This window comes from Hyperolius riggenbachi, chromosome 6 (genome assembly GCF_040937935.1).
Source record: "Hyperolius riggenbachi isolate aHypRig1 chromosome 6, aHypRig1.pri, whole genome shotgun sequence".
NCBI classification, from domain to species: Eukaryota; Metazoa; Chordata; class Amphibia; order Anura; family Hyperoliidae; genus Hyperolius; species Hyperolius riggenbachi.
The window spans coordinates 44,798,857-44,814,935 of record NC_090651.1 but is presented as its reverse complement, the minus strand read 5'-3'; the positions used below and the strand labels follow the sequence as shown (position 1 = coordinate 44,814,935).

Below are 16,079 nucleotides of genomic sequence, written 5' to 3'. Positions count from 1 at the left end.
ATTAGGAGACATTGGTATCTTTTGACCGATAGCTTCCCAGAAATACCCTTTTTTCAGCGTCCTCCGTTGGTGTCTTACAAAAGAGCACCAAATTTAAGAGACCGTTTGGTCCATGCAGACATGGGACACGCTGAAGGGGGCAGATCTGATTCAACTAGAAAGGGAACTTTCCCATGCCTCAACTGTGTGCACTGTAGCTCGGTGACTAGGGGAGAATTTATTAGCCACCCACACACGGGAAGACAATTTAGGATCAATGGCTACTTTACTTGTGATACCGCATATGTGGTCTATATTCTGAAGTGTCCTTGTGGACTATTATACGTTGGTCAGACCACGCAAAAATTGAAGAAAAGGTTATCTTCACATAAGTATGCTATAAGAGAAAAACTGGTTGATCAGGCTGTCCCCTACCACTTTGTGGCAGCAAATCATCACGTTAGCCAACTTAAATTCCAAATTATAGAGCAGGTTCAGCCGTTGAGGAGGGGGGGAGATAGGGAGAGGAGGCTGCTATGGAGGGAGGCCCATTGGATCAAGAGACTAGACACCATGGAACCGAGGGGTTTAAATAGAGAATTAGATCTTGTACCCTTTATTTGATGGTTCCCCCGTTCCATGCTGTCCAGCCTCCTCTATTAATTATTATTATCATTATTATTATTGTATCTATTTTTAGTTGTATAGAAGCGGTGGGTATCCTGCCCGGCGTATGTCCTCCTCTCTCTCTCTTTCCTCCTCATGATGACTTTTAGTGTCTGTTTGTCTTCCTTTTTCCTCCCGTTTTTTTCCCCCCTTTTTCCCCCCCTTTTTTTTTCCTCCTGGTCTCCTGCGTTTACCGTATCCCCTTTCTATAGTCCTGACATTTAATTACTGACACCATAATCTATAAGTAGGAAGTTGCCCTTAATGTGGGTCACTATATATACCAATGGGTCTGTTGTTTGCCTCGATGGATAGATAGCACCATTTATATGTATTGTAATATATGATACAGCACGCAAGAGGTCCGTTGCTAGGTCACGGACCCACGCTATGCTCTCTGTCAGGAGCAGACAGCACGCTTCCTTATTTACATTCCTGTGACGAATGAGCGGGTTTTCCCGCTCGCGTCACATGTTGCCGGGCAGAAGGGGAGTGGGCGGCATCCCGCCGCCTTCTCCTCTACGTAGTGCGGCAGGTTCCCCATGTGGTCCGCCGGGGGCGTGGCCTATGGGAACGGACTTCCGCTCAACAGCCCGGCATTGCGAAGCGATCCTGCTCTTGCGGAGATAGGCGTTATGTTGGAGGGGAGGGACACCACTTCAAACGTCCCTATCAGGTAGGCAGCAACAGAGTTCTCTATCAGGTCCACTAGGTAGGACCTGTTCCTATTGGTTGTTGTTTGTGTGCGCAAACCAGATTGGCTGCCTTGAATACATGTTGTGAGTATATAAAGCTGATTATACATTGTACATTTTGTCATGCACAGTCTAGCTTGAGAAAGAGGCTGCGGGCCTTGAAACGTCGCATATTGACTGTCAGCATGTTTTTCATCCATTAAAAGAGCATTAATACTATTGATGGTGCCGGCTTCATCTCTCTACCTACTGCTCAAGATTCTGGAGTGTTGCCAGAAACGCCGTGGCACATCAAGCTTGATCTTCTAGAGGAGTGCTCCACCACCCACAAATACAAAACTGCCTGATGCTGAGTGGCCAGCACCTGCTGCAGCTGAGCCGACTCTACCTGCTGATGATGTAACCCTGCCTGCTGTGGACTGTCCCCTGGCTCGTGCAGATTGTACCTTGCCTGTATCAGACCCTCCCCTGCCTCTCACTGATTGTCCCACATTTGATGTGGAGTGTCCCCTGCCTGAGGCTGGCTGATCCCTGCCTGACAAATCACCGAACAGAAATCTTCTAGCAGTACTTCCCCTGCTTATGCCACGATCACCACGTCTTCCAGACATGTTACTAAAGTTTTGGGGAGTAGTAACACAGATAGAACTTTATTGTAGGGGATGGGCAACAGTACAATAGAAATTGTTGGAAAAAAATAAAACTAGCAAAATTAAATTAAATAAAACAATTTAAAAAGTACAAAAAACGAAAATTAGGAAAATAAATCCAAATAACTTCCACTGGCTCAGTGGAAAAAACAGAACTTACATACAGGGGTTATGTCGTGTCTGCCTGTTACTGACACTTAAAACAAGTACTTAAAGATAAAAACAGACAGATATATATATCACTGGCTGTTGATGAACACAGACAGAGCCTACTACTGGGTCTCTATCTGTCTGAAATAGCTGATAAACACTGAAACAAAAAAAATCCCAGTCTGAATAATGCCCTAAAATAGTTAAATAAACAAATAAACTTCCTCACAGTCTATAGCAATGACTAAAATAAAACAAAATGCAAGAAAAGGCAAAGAAATGGTGTATATGAGTTCTGCAATGTGCTCTCTCTCACTCCTTCTCCTAAAGAAACAACAACCCACAAAGTGAAACTAACATGGCTGCCAGATTATATGCTAGGAGGGTGGGTCAAACTACAATTGGTTGTTTAGAATGTATCTCAAAAGAAGCCTGTAATATGATTGGACAATCTCCAATACCCAGACACTTTCCTGTGTATAGTAATTACTATTATAAACGAAATTACTTTCATTTTCAAAATTACAACGTATTTCTATTTATAGCTAACAAGTAATTACGAAATTCGCGAAATTATGAAAAAATGCGAAATTACGTTATGGTTAACGCGAAATTACGTTATGGTTTAACGCGAAATTACGTTATGGTTTAACGCGAAATTACGTCATGGTTTAACGCGAAATTACGGTATGAACGAAATGCGAAATTACGCGTTGAAAATTACGCTTACGGTATTTTCAATTACGATTTTAATGGCAATTACGCTACCATAATTTCGCATCGTAATAGCAAATTTCGCATGCGTAATTATAGTAACGCGAAATTTTGAAAATTTCAGCTCAACTCTAGACTGATGTATCTGATCTTAATGTTTTATTTCTTAGCTGTACTACACATACAAATCATAATATCATAATTTTTTTTTTGCTTCAGTGTCTCCTTAAGGATATTTAATTGCTCTCAGTTATAACTAACAGACAACTGATTTTAAAAGTAATGTCATGTTTCCCTATGGCTCAGTTCCAACTATATGCATTTTAACTGAAAGATTTTTCAGTTGTGGACTGGAAAAAAAAACACATACCAATGCAATATGTAAAAGGGCTCTTTTGTTTCCACTAGGAGCGGTGCGATGCGGCTACATAGCCGCATCGCACTGCAGGTGTGCTGAAACACATGCACGCCAGTGGAATAGTTTCCACTGCATGTATGTTGTGCGGCGTGGAGCGGTCCGATAATCTGCAGCCTGCTGCAGATTTTCACACGGCCGCAGCTGTGTCCCATCTCCCCAATACACTTCCGCATCGGAGATGCGGAAGTGATGCGGCCGGCGGCGGAAGTGATGCGATGCGGCTGCGTAGCCACACTCGCATCACTTCGCAAGTGGAAACGGGCCCTTAAAGGGAACCTTAACTGAACGGGGGTAAAGAGTTTTACTTACCTGGGGCATCTACCAGCCCCCTGCAGCAGTCCTGTGCCCTCGGCGCCGCTCTGGAATCCTCTGGTCCCCCGCTGTCACTTAGTTTCGTTTTTGACGACTCACCAGTCGCCGGCCGCCATGCATATTATTGGACGCATTCACCAATGCAATTAGCGCTATTGCGGACCGCAACGCGTACAAAAATACGCGTTGCCGCATATCTACGCGTGCGGAATGTGTCCGCAATAGCGCTAATTGCATTGGTGAAATCGTCCAATAATACGCATGGAGGCCGGCGACTGGTGAGTCGTCAAAAACGAAACTAAGTGACAGCGGGGGACCAGAGGATTCCAGAGCGGCGCCGAGGGCACAGGACTGCTGCATGGGGCTGGTAATAGCCCCAGGTAAGTAAAACTCTTTACCCCCCGTTCAGTTAAGGTTCCCTTTAAGGCTTTCTGCTTCCGGAGAGCCAAATATGACTAAATCTTGTCAGAACTGGAAGGGATCGCTGTAAGAAGAAAATGGTGAGCTTCTGAGGGGAACTGATGACGAGGTAAGTATGTAATACAGTTTAATCTCGATATAGTAAACCTCTGGATATAGTAAACTCAGTCCTCAGGTCCCAACAAATGTGTCTTCATAAATATACAATGTATGGCCAATTCTGGTATAGTAAACCACTTTTCCTGGTCCCTTCGGAGTTTATAAAAAAAAGGAATTCTACTGTATTAATTTGCAGTAACCACAAAAAAGAACCCATTTCTCTTCATGTGCTTGTACAAAAAATGTGTCTCCAGTGAATCTTCACCAGTGTTCCTTCATGCTGGATGTTTCAACTTGACCTGCACCATCATTTGGAAGCTCAGACCCACCGCTACCAGCAAAGCGGCAACCAGGTATGCAGCTTGTGGAGTGTGTGGCTGTGTGGGGGATTCGTTTTTTCACTTACGCTACTGCCACCAGGATTCTCTACTCGTCTTCGCGGGGGAGCATCGCTCAGGGCACATCAAATACCCGACGTCTCTGTCACCCCGCAACTTGAAGCCGGTGCACCACGTATAGAGTCCCCAGGAGATCCACGGCGTGCGGCGGAGGTTCCGTTTCGTGAGTACTCACATTGTCCAGACCAGAGCCCGCCCGCTGATGTGTTTCGCCCCGCCCACTGGGCTTTTTCAAAGCGTGATGGATCAAACAGTCAGGTAGGCTCTTCCCTTTATTCAGTATACGGCTCCACCTTTAAATTAACTCCCTCGCAGCTGGCTTACTGTGTTTAAACGATACAGCACTTTCCATAGATAGCTTGTTTGCATTGCCACACTTATCTTAACCACTCCTACCACAGATAGTCCCTTTATCTGCAAATGTCTGCTGTTCACAGAACAGCTGCAAGTCTTAATCCAAGAAATAGATCATATTAATGTCTGTGTTCAATCCTTGAGGAATCTTTGTTCCTAAACGTCACGGCGACAGTGGGATTAATCGAATACGAGTACCGCATATGTCATTGTATAGACCAGAGGTGGTTTTAGTGGTTTTAAAGGGGAGGGTCCAGGACCACCCTTGCTGGGAATTTTTGTATGCCGCTAATAAAGTATATTTTGTACAAGCACATGAAGAGAAATAGGTTCTTTTTTGTGGTTACTAGAGTTTGGTGTTTACCTTGATCTCTCCTCAGGTTGAGTGGTGCTACAATCAATCCTTGGCCACCCGATTTTCTAGTGTGGGTATAAGAGTTATTATTTTTCGGGTTGGACACGAATAAAATCCTCATTAATTGGAGGAATCAGCAGCATACCTTACAGCAAGTGTGGTTTGAATCTGAACCCGGCTTGGTCATTTTATAGTCATTATAGGGTTCCTGCCCAGGCAGGGGGGTCTGTGTTAGAAGATTCAGTATGGCATACGTAATTTCCACAGAAATAGAGGAAGATATTAATGGGGCTTTTCAGGGAGCAGTTAAAGAAACGGGTGTGGGGAATGAAGTAGAAGAAAATATTGATCCCCTATTTAGGGAACATAAGAAATTATTATTAAAATCATTAAGGAGAAAGTGGGACATTTCCACACTGAAGTTCTATGTGAAGGAGCGAGTGGTCCCATGGGGCCTACGGGAGCGGATAGTCCCAACAGATCATTTGCATACAGAGCGCTTTATCAAAGTGTGGAAGTAGGAATGTATAAAGAGAGGGATTACTACGATGAATATGATCATTGAGGAGGAACAGATCCAATTAGAGGAGCTGGGGGAAGAAATTGAATTGAGTAAGGGTGAACTGGACACCTTCCAGAAACATCCTAAATTTGAGAAGTTGAATAAACAACTTAAAGGGGAAGTCGAGAGACAGCAGACCAAAATTAAAAAAGAAAAATTACAGAAATTCCAGGAATACGTCAAATCATTGGATGAAGGTGAGTTTTTTGATTGTCAGAGGGGGAGACCTAGAAGTAGATCTAGAAGTAGACAGTGGAATAGGGGAAAGAGGGGTGGTGAAGAGGAAGAGGGAGGGGGTAAGAGTGGGGTGGTTTTTTTAGATCAGGAAGAGGACGAAAAAGGAGACGGGGACATAGAAGACATAGAGAAGGAGTTAGGGGTGACAAGGAAAGGCAACCTAAAGGTACAAAAGGACAGTCAGAAGAAGGTGGAGAAGAGGGTTCAACCAGTCAGGGGTCAGAAATAAATGATGAAATGTTAAATAACGTAATCAACCTGACTAATCTGACGTTGGATGAGAATTGTTATAGCTTATCGGGAAGGGGCCTTTCATTTGCCCCATATTCAGGGGGTGATGAGTTTGAGGTATTCAAAGACCACACGTTTTTTCTGAGAAGAGTAGCTTTGAAACTCTTGTTTGAGAAAACGGAAGGGGATAAGGAAAATATGATTACTGAGTTAGAAGCCACAGGTGTGGTAGGACAACTGTCAGTGGAAGAAAGGAATTCTTTGAGAGACTTGGAGATGCTACTTGATGAAGGAAGAGTTGAGGAGGACATCAGTGACGGCCTCCAGCTCCTGAACCCAGCTCCTCTAAGGGTACGTAAGAAATCTAGATTTATGCCCCAATTAAATCACAAACTAAAAGCCTTTAGGGATTTAGTACAAAGAGATCTGGAAAAAATAGAATGGACCCCGAAAAAGTCCTCTAAAGATAATCTCACCCCTGGGGAAAGACAGGCCTTGAAATTTTTGAAGGAACGGGATGATATCATCATTCGTAGTAGTGACAAAGGAGGAAATGTGGTTATCCTTTCCACTGAGCAATACAAGGGAGAATGCTTGAGACTCCTAGGAGACAGTAAAACTTACCTGAGACTAAAGGAGAATCCGTTTTTGGCAATTAAGACCAAAGTCAATTTGTTGGTAGATAGGGGAAAAGAACTGGGGGTTCTCACAAGAAATGAGGCTGAATTTTGTAATGTTAATACCTTTAGGGCCCCCATATTCTACACCATTCCAAAGATACACAAGGATAGGGATCACCCTCCGGGCCGCCCGATAGTATCGGGCATTGATGGCCCTTTGGAAAGATTGGGCAAATATCTCGATGAAAAATTAAAACCGATGGTGGAGGTTTTGCCCTCGTTCATCAGAGATACAAGTGATGTGTTGGGGGTACTGAAGGGTTTCCCAACTTGTGTGGAGGATCTTATTGTGAGTGTGGATGTGGAGGGCCTGTATACGTCCATACCCCATGAAGTGGGGATGGCAGCCACAGCGTTTTTCTTGAGGGAACATTACCCAGATTCCCCGCTACACAACGAGTTTTTGATTGAAGCCCTGGAATGTGTATTGAAATACAATTGTTTTGTGTTTGATGGCCGGTTCTACCGCCAGACCAGGGGCGCGTCGATGGGGGTGTCCTACGCCCCGGCCTACGCTTGCCTCCATCTGGGGCTGTGGGAGTGGCAGGACGTGTACCCTATGGTCCTCTTCCAGCGTCACGTGCGCTTATGGCTGAGGTTCATAGACGAGGTGCTCCTGGTCTGGCGGGGGACAAGAGATCAGTTGTGCCAATTTATGTCAGAGTTGGGGGAGAACGAGAGAAATCTAAAATTCACATTTGAGGTGGATGAAAATGAATTGACATTTTTGGATTTGAGGATCCGTAGGGAGGGTGAGCGATTTGTTACAACGACGTATAGAAAACCCACGGCAGGAAATACACTGCTGCACTACGAGAGTCATCATTTGAATACCCAAAAAAGAGCAGTACCCAGAGGCCAGTTCTATCGACATAGGAGGAATTGTACACTGGATAGTGATTTTGAAAAAGAGGGTCGAGATCTGGGGAACCGATTGAGACAGAGGGGTTATCCGGGTGAATTGGTTGAGCAGGAATTTCAGCGGGTGGGTGAGAAAGGGAGAGATGAGATCCGCAGTGGACGGTCCCCTAAGAAAAAGAGCAGGAAGGTTGGGAAGGATAAGGATCCAATCAGATTTGTGACAATGTATGGGTCTCACTGGTATAGTCTACAAAATGTGCTACAAAAACACTGGAATGTCTTGCTATTAGATCAGAGGATAGCTAGGATAGTCGGTGAGAGGCCCTATATGACAGCAAAGAGGGCACAGAATTTAAAGAACATATTAGTGAGATCTGATTTAACAGTTCACAGAAGGAGACATGGTTGGGACGATTTCCCCAAAAAGTTGGTATGTTTAGTTGTGGGAATTGCTGTGTTTGTAACCTGGTTGAAAGAACAAAAACCTTCACCAATGCCAAAGGGACAAAGACTTATGAAATTAGAGATAACCTCAATTGCAACTCTGAGAGAATTGTTTATTGCATCACGTGCCCATGCAATGTTATATGTTGGCAAAACGAAAAGAAGATTGGGAACAAGGATAGGTGAACATGTAAAAAATATAGAGAAGGCGGAAAAAGATAGCCCCCTAGGTCTCCATTTTGAAAAATACCACAATAAGGACCCTTCGGGTAAACGTTTCAAAGGGATTATAAAACAGAAAGTACCCAGGAGAGGGGGTGATATCGAAAAAGAATTATATAAAATTGAAACCAGCTGGATCTATCGTTTAGGAACAAAGATTCCTCAAGGATTGAACACAGACATTAATATGATCTATTTCTTGGATTAAGACTTGTAGCTGTTCTGTGAACAGCAGACATTTGCAGATAAAGGGACTATCTGTGGTAGGAGTGGTTAAGATAAGTGTGGCAATGTAAACAAGCTATCTATGGAAAGTGCTGTATTGTTTAAACACAGTAAGCCAGCTGCGAGGGAGTTAATTTAAAGGTGGAGCCGTATACTGAATAAAGGGAAGAGCCTACCTGACTGTTTGATCCATCACGCTTTGAAAAAGCCCCGTGGGCGGGGCGAAACGCGTCAGCGGGCGGGCTCTGGTCTGGACAATGTGAGTACTCGCGAAACGGAACCTCCGCCGCACGCCGTGGATCTCCTGGGGACTCTATACGTGGTGCACCGGCTTCAAGCTGCGGGGTGACGGAGACGTCGGGTATTTGATGTGCCCTGAGCGATGCTCCCCCGCGAAGACGAGTAGAGAATTCTGGTGGCAGTAGCGTAAGTGAAAAAACGAATCCCCCACACAGCCACACACTCCACAGGCTGCATACCTGGTTGCCGCTTTGCTGGTAGCGGTGGGTCTGAGCTTCCAAATGATGGTGCAGGTCAAGTTGAAACATCCAGCATGAAGGAACACTGGTGAAGATTCACTGGAGACACATTTATTGTGGACAGCTGGGACATTAGACAGACAGCACTAGCCCATGGAGATAGAGTGAGTTGAGGAACTACGTGTACCGGCGGGGTACCAGATTGCAGGGTTGATGGCCATCTAGGAGAGTGTGAGAGGAGGCCTCATGGTGTGCGCCGGTGGTGGGCCCACAATTGTCAAACTGTGATCGGTGGACCAATGTGATTTGCATAGACTGTGCTGGAGCGATCATTATTGGGCAGTTACCGTCACGGCGACAGTGGGATTAATAGAATATGAGTACCGCATGTGTCATTGTATAGACCAGAGGTGGTTTTAGTGGTTTTAAAGGAGAGGGTCCAGGACCACCCTTGCTGGGAATTTTTGTATGCAGCTAATAAAGTATATTTTGTACAAGCACATGAAGAGAAATAGGTTCTTTTTTGTGGTTACTAGAGTTTGGTGTTTACCTTGCTCTCTCCTCAGGTTGAGTGGTGCTACAATCAATCGTTGGCCACCCGATTTTCTAGTGTGGGTATAAGTGTATTAATTTGCAGGTACATCATGTGTTTAATTTTAAATAATTTTACTCAGTTCAGGTTCCCTTTAAAATGAATTTTGTGGTGGGTGTAGAGATGGATGAAAACCAGGTAGTATGTTTGTTTGAAAGGGAGCTTAGGCATGTTGGTGATTGCAGTATTGCTGCAGAGGCAGTTAGATTTTATCAGCTGGCCGCACTGCACTTATTAGACACTTGTTTGTTCTGGCGCATAGCTACACCCCACCCCCCTTGCAGTTATTAGATAGCTGTGTAGTTCTGGTGGGTAGCTCCACCCTGCCCCCTTGCAGTTATTAGATGCCTGTGTGGTTCTGATGCGCAGCTCTGCCATGCCTCCTTGCAGTTATTAGGCACCTGTGTGGTTCTGGTGGGTAGCTATACCCCGCCCCCTTGCATTTATTCGATACCTGTGTAGTTCTGGTGGGTAGTCCCGCTCCCTTGCAGAAAGAGGCCTCAGTGCACAGCGGCTTGCTGTGTATTGGGCTTCATGGCCACAAAACAGTCAGAAGACCAACACTGTCTCCTGTCCACCAATGAAAGTGCCTACGATGGGCATTTGGGCCACAGATCTGGACCACCTAGCAATGGAGGAAGGTGGCCTGGCCTGCTGAATGTTTTCTTTCGGCCTCCAGATACTTCAAGTCTCAATTCAATACAGCATTTGTGGGATGAGCTTAACCACTTAACGACCAGCTAACGCCGGTCGTTTGTGGTTTTGTATGGAAACGGCCGTTCGAGCGGCCTTTCCATGCCACTTCACGGAGGTTGTCTCCGTGGACAGTGTGCGAGCCGCCGATCGCGGCTCGCACGCGTAATGTAAACACGTGGGGAAGAGATCCCCGCTGTTTACATTAATACGGCGCTGCTGCGCAGCAGCACCGTGAATTAGATCGGCGATCCCCGGCCTCTGATTAGCCGGGGTTCACCGTCATTTGATAGGCTGAAGCCTATCCTATCCAGTGCAGGACGGATATCCATCCTGCGCAGCCCATAGGGGAAGAGAGCGGGAGGGAAGGGCAGAGAGGGCGGAAATCGCTGCGGAGGGAGCTTTGAGGAACCCCCACGCTCGGCCACACGGAGCAGTGGCGATCAGACCCCCCCCCAGCAGGTCATCCCCCTAGTGGGGAAAAAAGGGGGGGGGGAAGTCTGATCGCCATGCTGTAATCACGATCTGTGCTGTGGGCTGGAGAGCCCACGCAGCACAGATCCTGCAGAGTAATCACGGTCCTTAAGTGGTTAAACAAGTCCAATCTATTGAGGCTCCACCTCACAAATTAATTTTGGTGCTAGATCCAACCTTCCGAGGTGTTGTGGAGTCCTTGACCTGATGGGTCTGAGCCTCTTATGGCAGCAAGAGGGGAATCTACACAATACTAGGCCGAGGGTTATGATGTCTTGGCTGATAAGTGTATATACAGACATATGGAATGTACTCTGTACTTGTTAGTAGAGCAAAGGTCAACACTGCAGCTCCAACTGTGCGGGACCTGAAGCTGTGCATGCCTTTTCAAGATTTGATACAGCACAATCTCGTTACGGTAAACTCTGTTACGGTAAACCTCTATAAATGCACAATGTAGTTTGAATTCTGATAAACAGTAGAGTCTAAGTTATCTGGAACTCAAGCATCTGGCAAAATCGACCAACCAGCTTGCATCTCTAATTATGCAGACTAGCCCTGGTGGAAACCACTTACAAAACCTGAGGGGATTCTTCGTGACACATTCATGTTGTTTACGGGTGATAGACAACACCTTTGTGTTCAATGTGCACACAACATTCTCAGTGGATTCCCTGCAGCTCTGCGGGGAGTGCATTTGTAGAGTATAGTAATACTGTGACTGCTTTATTGTGGCTACACAAGTAACTGTTTTTTGCTGCAGCGGTATTTAACCAATGTTACATAGTTAGGTTGAAAAAAGACATCCATCCATCAAGTTCAACCAGAAGGGAAAAAAAGCCACCATCCTGAACCTGCACATAGCCTAGTTGATCCAGGGGAAAGTGAAAAACTTTACAAGGCCTGGGTTATTTAGCCTTAAAAGGGAAAAATTCCTTCCTGACTCCAGATGACTTTCGGATAAATCTTTGGATCAACTCTCCCAGGAGTTACCTAAAAAATTATAGCTGTGAATGCCCTTCAGTGAAAGGAAAGCTTCCAAGTCCTTTTTAAAGGGGAACTGAAGTAAGAGGTATACGGAGGCTGCCATATTTTTTTCCTTTTAATCAATACCAGTTGCCTGGCAGCCCTGCTGGTCTCTTTCTCTGCAGTAGTATCTGAATAACACCAGAAACAAGCATGCAGCTAGTCTTGTCAGATCTGACTTTAAAGTCTAAAACACCTGATCTGCTGCATGCTTGTTCAGGGGCTATGGCTAATAGTATTAGAGGCAGAGGATCAGCAGGGCTGCCAGGCAACTGGTATTGCTTAAAAGGAAATAAACATGGCAGCCTCCATATACCTCTCTCTTCAGTTTCCCTTTAAATGCAAATATAGAGTTTGCCATAACCAGTGGCGTAACAATAGGCGCTGCAGCCTGCACCACTCTTCCTGATAAACATGAAGTAGCATGTAGAAACCAGACCTCCGCGGTAGATCTCATAGAGGTATGCCTGTGTTCCTGCCACCGCTGCTGCCACTTATTAATGCAGGAGGGGAGAGCCCGAGGTGAGGGAGGGGGAGTGAGCCCCCTTCCCTGCCGATGAGGGGGCCAATGCTGTCCCCTCATGCTGGCACCCCTCCTGCCACCCAAAACGGCCCTGAGCAGGCCCGAAATTTTCGCAGGGGAGGCCCAGTGATTTCTAGTTAAGCCCCTGGCCATAACTACTTCCTGAGGTAAGATATTCCAGATTTTAACCAGTCTCACTGTGAAGGACCCCCTTTCTAAATAGTAGGCAAAAACTTTTTTCCTCTATACGCAGTTCGTGTCCCCTTGTCTGTTGTACAACCCTAGTGACAAAAGCACAAGAGCTTTTGTATTACCCCCTGGACTTATGTGACTTTTAGCAGCCAAGCAAAAGATACAATTGGGATAGTTCAGAGACAAAAAGAGCACACTCATTGACATGGCTAGAGGGTCGCCCATATCACCCCCCCCCCCCCCCCCCAAAATACTGGTAAACTTTGTCATATGTAATTTTGACGCTAGTTTTCTGTGCATTGATCTTTAGATTCTCTCAAAAGTTCTGTTGTGTGTTGGATAATGTATACTTGTTTTGCAGGTACTGCAACATGTTGCTAAGCAAGGCTGGAGAGCCCAGTCCACAGCCACCCATACTGCTAGCTCCTCCTCACCCGCCTCCTCCCAGCCTGGATACAACTTCGGTGAGTTTCCATGATCTGATTCTCCATTCTGCTTATGATTATCATTTGTGAAAAATTTGGCAGCCGCTCCGGGTAGTAAAGTGAAGGGATCTTTTGTTTCCAAGCAAGTCTGACTTGTAAATATGTAGTGATCTTCTACCTGCAGCTACCGTTTGTATTAACTGTTTAGCCTGTTTGTAGCTATTTAATGCACCCACATGGCTAAGTCTGTAACCCCACTTGTGTGCGCTTTACAGGTTAGCCAGAAACAAAAATACACATATTGCGTTTAAATGCATCCATGCTCAGATGTGGCTGAATGCGATGGCTGCCGCTATACTGCCCATGCTGCCCACCTACTCCTAACTCTAACCTGCACTGATGTGGGGTTAAAGTACTGCTTATCCTAACTTCCCCTCCCCTTAAACTTTTAATATTGTTTTATTGCTGGTGCTGCGACTAGCACACAGCACCAGTCTCCCCCTTGCTGTACCCACTCAGACCCCCGTTCTGCTCAGTCAAAGTCTTCGACTGAGGCAGAGCATCGGATAATATCGGGAAGGAAGTGACAGTTCTTCCTCCCCTCTGTGCATACATAACTCCGCCCCCTCCACCTGACGTGGTCCTCAAACTAAAGCCCGCGGGCCGAATGTGGCCCCCTGAGGCTTTTTTTTTTTACCGGCCCCCCACACACAAAATGTCTTACTTATAGATGCGGTCAGCTACATATTTAATATATGGAATAATAGTGCTGGCCCCACCCATCCACATGGAAGCTAGAAAGCAGTAATTCGCTGATTTCCAATCAAATTCCACATCAGGTCGGTGACACTGCTGTCCAATTAAACTGCAGGTTGTCACCTGTGTATGCTTCACTGTCTGGCCCGCAAAGATTTCTACATCATTTTATGTACACTCCGGCCCCCCAGCAGTCTGAAGTATGTTGACTCGGCCCTCGACCCAAAATGTTTGGGGACCCCTGGTTTAGATCCTTATGTGTTACACTGCACATAGCGCACAGGGGAACTGTGCTGTGTGTGGACTTGTGATAATTGAGGTCGGAAATTCTTCCGACCTCAATTAACATGAACCCACACACAGTGCAGCTCCTCTTCGCGCTGTGTGCAGTGTAACACATAAGGATCTAAAACGGCAGGTGGAGGGGGCGGAGTTATGTACGCACAGCGGGGAGGAAGAACTGTCACTTCCTTCTTGATAATATGTTGTTTTAACGGGCCACAGGGGGTGCTGGAGGGGGAAGGATGGTGCTGTGTGCTGTGAAAGTCACACAGCACCAGTAATTAAATCATTTAAAAGTAAATCTCTACCAGGTCAGCAGTACTTTAGGATACATAATAGCCAAACCCCGGACGGTCATTTATTTACCCCTGCGCTGCCTCCGATGAACTCAGTATGCCCGAACTGAATCCGACCCTTCTGTCTAATTCATACCAGGGCTGTGGAGTTGGTTTAAAAATCATCCGACTCCTCAGTTTATTGAAACCACCGACTCCAGGTACCTAAAATTGCTCCGGGTCTGCCTCTGACACAGGAGACCTGGGTTCAAATTCGGGCACCTATTCAGAAAGGAGTCATTGGTCAAGACTTCCTAAAGGTGGGTTCACACGTCAGATAAAAGTCTTTGGAAAATGAAAGATCACAGACCAATTTTACCCCCTTCCATGTAGTATGAGAGCCATGCTCTACACAGTCTATTCTATGGAGCTGAACTGCCCATCAGATAAAAATCTTTGCAAGATGCTGCACACAAAGATGCTGTACACATGCAAAAGATCAGTATCTGCAAAAGATCTGTTCCTGCAAAAGATCCATTCCTGCAAAACGCATTCATAGTCTATGAGATCTGCAGATCTCAAACACACCTTGTTTAACGGACAATTATCTGTAGATCAGATCCACCAGGTTGGATCTTCAGATCGGCAGATAATTGTCTGATCTGCAGATGAATGTCCATTAAACAAGGTGTGTATGGGATCTGCAGATATCATAGACTATGAATGCATTTTGCAGGAATGGATCTTTTGCAGGAACAGCTCTTTTGCAGATACTGATCTGTTGAATGTGTACAGCATCTTTGTGTGCAGCATCTTGCAAAGATTTTTATCTGATGGGGAGTTCAGCTCCATAGAATAGACTGTGTAGAGCATGGCACTCATACTACACGAAAGGGGGTAAAATTGGTCTGTGATCTTTCATTTTCCAAAGACTTTTATCTGACGTGTGTACGCACCTTTACACTGCTACTGCCTTCTGAGCGCGCCCTTATGGCTGCAGCTCTGGCGCTTTGATTCCACCAGAGTAAAGCGCAGTATAAATGTTATTTTTCTTGTCTGTCTGTACAGAGCTGAGTGAGCAGCAGAAAGAGTTCCAGGCCACAGCTCGGAAATTTGCTCGAGAAGAGATCATCCCGGCAGCAGCTCACTATGACCGGACCGGGGAGGTGAGTGGTGGCCTCTTCCTGTGCGGGAGGAACGAGGACTGCAGGCTCTTATGTAATGCCTTCTCTTGTCTTCTAGTATCCGGTTCCCCTCATCAGGAGGGCCTGGGAGCTGGGACTGATGAATGGCCATATTCCAGAAGACTGCGGTAAGCAATGCCGGCAATGTGTTTCTTTCTCCATGTGAGATAAAACGTTTTTTCATAATTTACACGTACAGGCACAGGTCCTCTTAGTATAACATCTGATAATTTAGTAAGTTAAAGGCAACCGTACATCACCACAACATATTTATTTTTGAGAATGAACCTCAAAGGGTCTTGAGGTTCTTAATGGAGTGTGCCATTGGGGGAGGGGGGTTGAAGGGATCATTATTCACCTACAGGGTTGCTGCTCCTCTGGTCTCCCTGTCCGTTGGGGATCCGCCATCTTCTCCTTGGACTTGCTGCAGCAACAGCAGTTTGTATGTTCCACGCAGTGCTGAGCATGCTGCAATGCATGATGGGAGATGTAGTCTCTGACAGCGA

At 45.8% G+C, this 16,079-nt stretch overlaps 1 protein-coding gene across 1 annotated transcript in view; it reads left to right on the top strand.

Annotated features, from left to right (window-relative positions):
* The window catches only part of ACADM (acyl-CoA dehydrogenase medium chain), an 80,788-nt gene that overhangs the window by 28,592 nt on the left and 36,117 nt on the right, over window positions 1-16,079 (top strand). The window contains exons 2-4 of the mRNA XM_068239202.1: window positions 13,013-13,115; window positions 15,458-15,555; window positions 15,632-15,701. Of these exons, the coding sequence (XP_068095303.1) occupies window positions 13,013-13,115; window positions 15,458-15,555; window positions 15,632-15,701 (271 nt within the window). The remainder of the gene's footprint in view (window positions 1-13,012; window positions 13,116-15,457; window positions 15,556-15,631; window positions 15,702-16,079) is intronic.